Here is a 1,702-nt window from a genome sequence, read left to right on the forward strand (position 1 = left end):
ACTTCTACGCCCCCACTTAATCTCACCTCAAAATAAAAACACAACAACCCTCCATAAGGAGAACCAGAAAAAGACTGGTAGGAATGGAAGGCCTCCTCGAACGGTAGCTGAAACTCACACACTTAGAGAGAAGGGTAGAGAGACAAGAAGAAGAAGAAGAAGAAGAAGAAGAAGAAGAAGAAGCAACACAGACCCGAATCGAAGAAGAGATGTTTCGTCTCTCCAGAGGCGAATTCCTGGAGGAATTCACCATTATAGCAGGTCTGGTAATCGTTCAAGGTGTCTATGGGTTCTATGCAGTGTTCACTAGCTATATCATGTCAATTGGCATAGGTTCTCTCTTTCTCATCATCTATGGAAGCTTTGCCACCTTCATCATCCTCCTTCCTTTGTCCATTTTCTTTGAAAGGTTTGTTTCTACATCTCTCTTGATATACAAAATTCAAGCTTTTTATAGGAAGATTAATTATATATCTATATATATAATTCTGGTCTTGATGCTGCAGGGAGAATTGGCCAAAGAAATTCACTCTTAAGATAATAGTCCAATTGCTCTTGATTTCCTTAGGAGGGTAAGAAGTTTCATTGTTACTAGTGATAATAATTGAATTGTGGCTGTCAGTGTAGTAGCTACAGTGTTGGCCTAAGTCTATGGAGAGGTCGCTTATTGAATTTGTATTCCCTCTTCGCCCACTCTTCACAGCCCACACCCCACACCACTGGCCACCCTTTCTTGAGTTGCGATGCCAACCCCTAGTGGCCTATGGGTCCTCGATAGGATCTGATATAAAAAAAAGTTGAAATCTATTTGGGATAATGAGTTCTGAATTTCAGGGTTTTTAGGAATATGATGCTTGATTTTCAGGGTAATGTTCCAAGGTCTGATGCTGATGGGGATTAAGAGGACCTCTCCAACAGTTGCTGCTGCCATGCCCAACCTTGCTCCAGGCTTCATCTTCCTCATTGCCTGGTCACTCGGGTACAAATTTGTAGCCCATTATATCCACGTACACCATCCTCTCGCCCTTTCTCATGTAGTATTGGTGTTTGGGTATAGTTCCTAATGATATAACTCTTCAATGGTACCTACTGTTCTTAATTTGTTTCAGGTTAGAGAAAGTGAATCCCAAATGTCTCTATAGTAAAGTCAAGATTTTGGGAACACTTGGTTGCATCACTGGGGCCTTAGCCATGAGCTTCTTTCATGTTCCTGAGACTTCACAAGCACTGGTGGTACCTGCATCTCTAGATAAAGACATGATCATTGGTTGCTTGTGTCTCATTGGGGCAGTTTTTATTTTATCCTGTAATTGTATTTTACAGGTAACTGGCTTAATTGATTCTATTTTAAGATCATCTATTCAACATATTTGAATGCTAACTAGCTTCAAATATACTCTTGGTTTTGGTACCCTCATGAATCCCCAGCTTTATCTGTTCTACAGGCTCAAGCTATGATGAATTTTCCCGCACCCATGTCCTTGAGTGCTGTATCAGCCTTGATTGGTGCCATTCTTACAGGAATAGTGCAGTTTATTCAAGAACATAGGTTCTCATTTGATTGGCCACTAGTGAATTTTCGAATCCTTATTGGGGCTGCCTTAGTGGTAAGAGTTAATTTTACACCAAATAGGTTCTCTCTCTCTCTCTCTCCCTCTCTCTATCTATCTATGTGTTTAAATTTTTTATTTTAAAACTTACC

The 1,702-nt window shown here is 40.4% G+C and overlaps 1 protein-coding gene across 2 annotated transcripts in view; it reads left to right on the plus strand.

Moving 5' to 3' along the window:
- The window catches only part of LOC122085803 (WAT1-related protein At5g47470-like), a 3,257-nt gene continuing 1,555 nt past the window's right edge, over nt 1-1,702 (plus strand). Inside the window, exons 1-5 of one of the 2 annotated variants that reach the window (XM_042654387.1) lie at nt 4-409; nt 507-572; nt 866-979; nt 1,110-1,323; nt 1,446-1,607. In XM_042654387.1, the coding sequence (XP_042510321.1) occupies nt 210-409; nt 507-572; nt 866-979; nt 1,110-1,323; nt 1,446-1,607 (756 nt within the window). In that variant the 5' untranslated portion in view covers nt 4-209. Of the gene's footprint in view, nt 410-506; nt 573-865; nt 980-1,109; nt 1,324-1,445; nt 1,608-1,702 lie in introns of both variants that reach the window. The other variant, XM_042654388.1, reaches the window with a different exon arrangement.

The sequence above is a fragment of the Macadamia integrifolia genome, chromosome 8 (genome assembly GCF_013358625.1).
Source record: "Macadamia integrifolia cultivar HAES 741 chromosome 8, SCU_Mint_v3, whole genome shotgun sequence".
Lineage (NCBI taxonomy): Eukaryota > Viridiplantae > Streptophyta > Magnoliopsida > Proteales > Proteaceae > Macadamia > Macadamia integrifolia.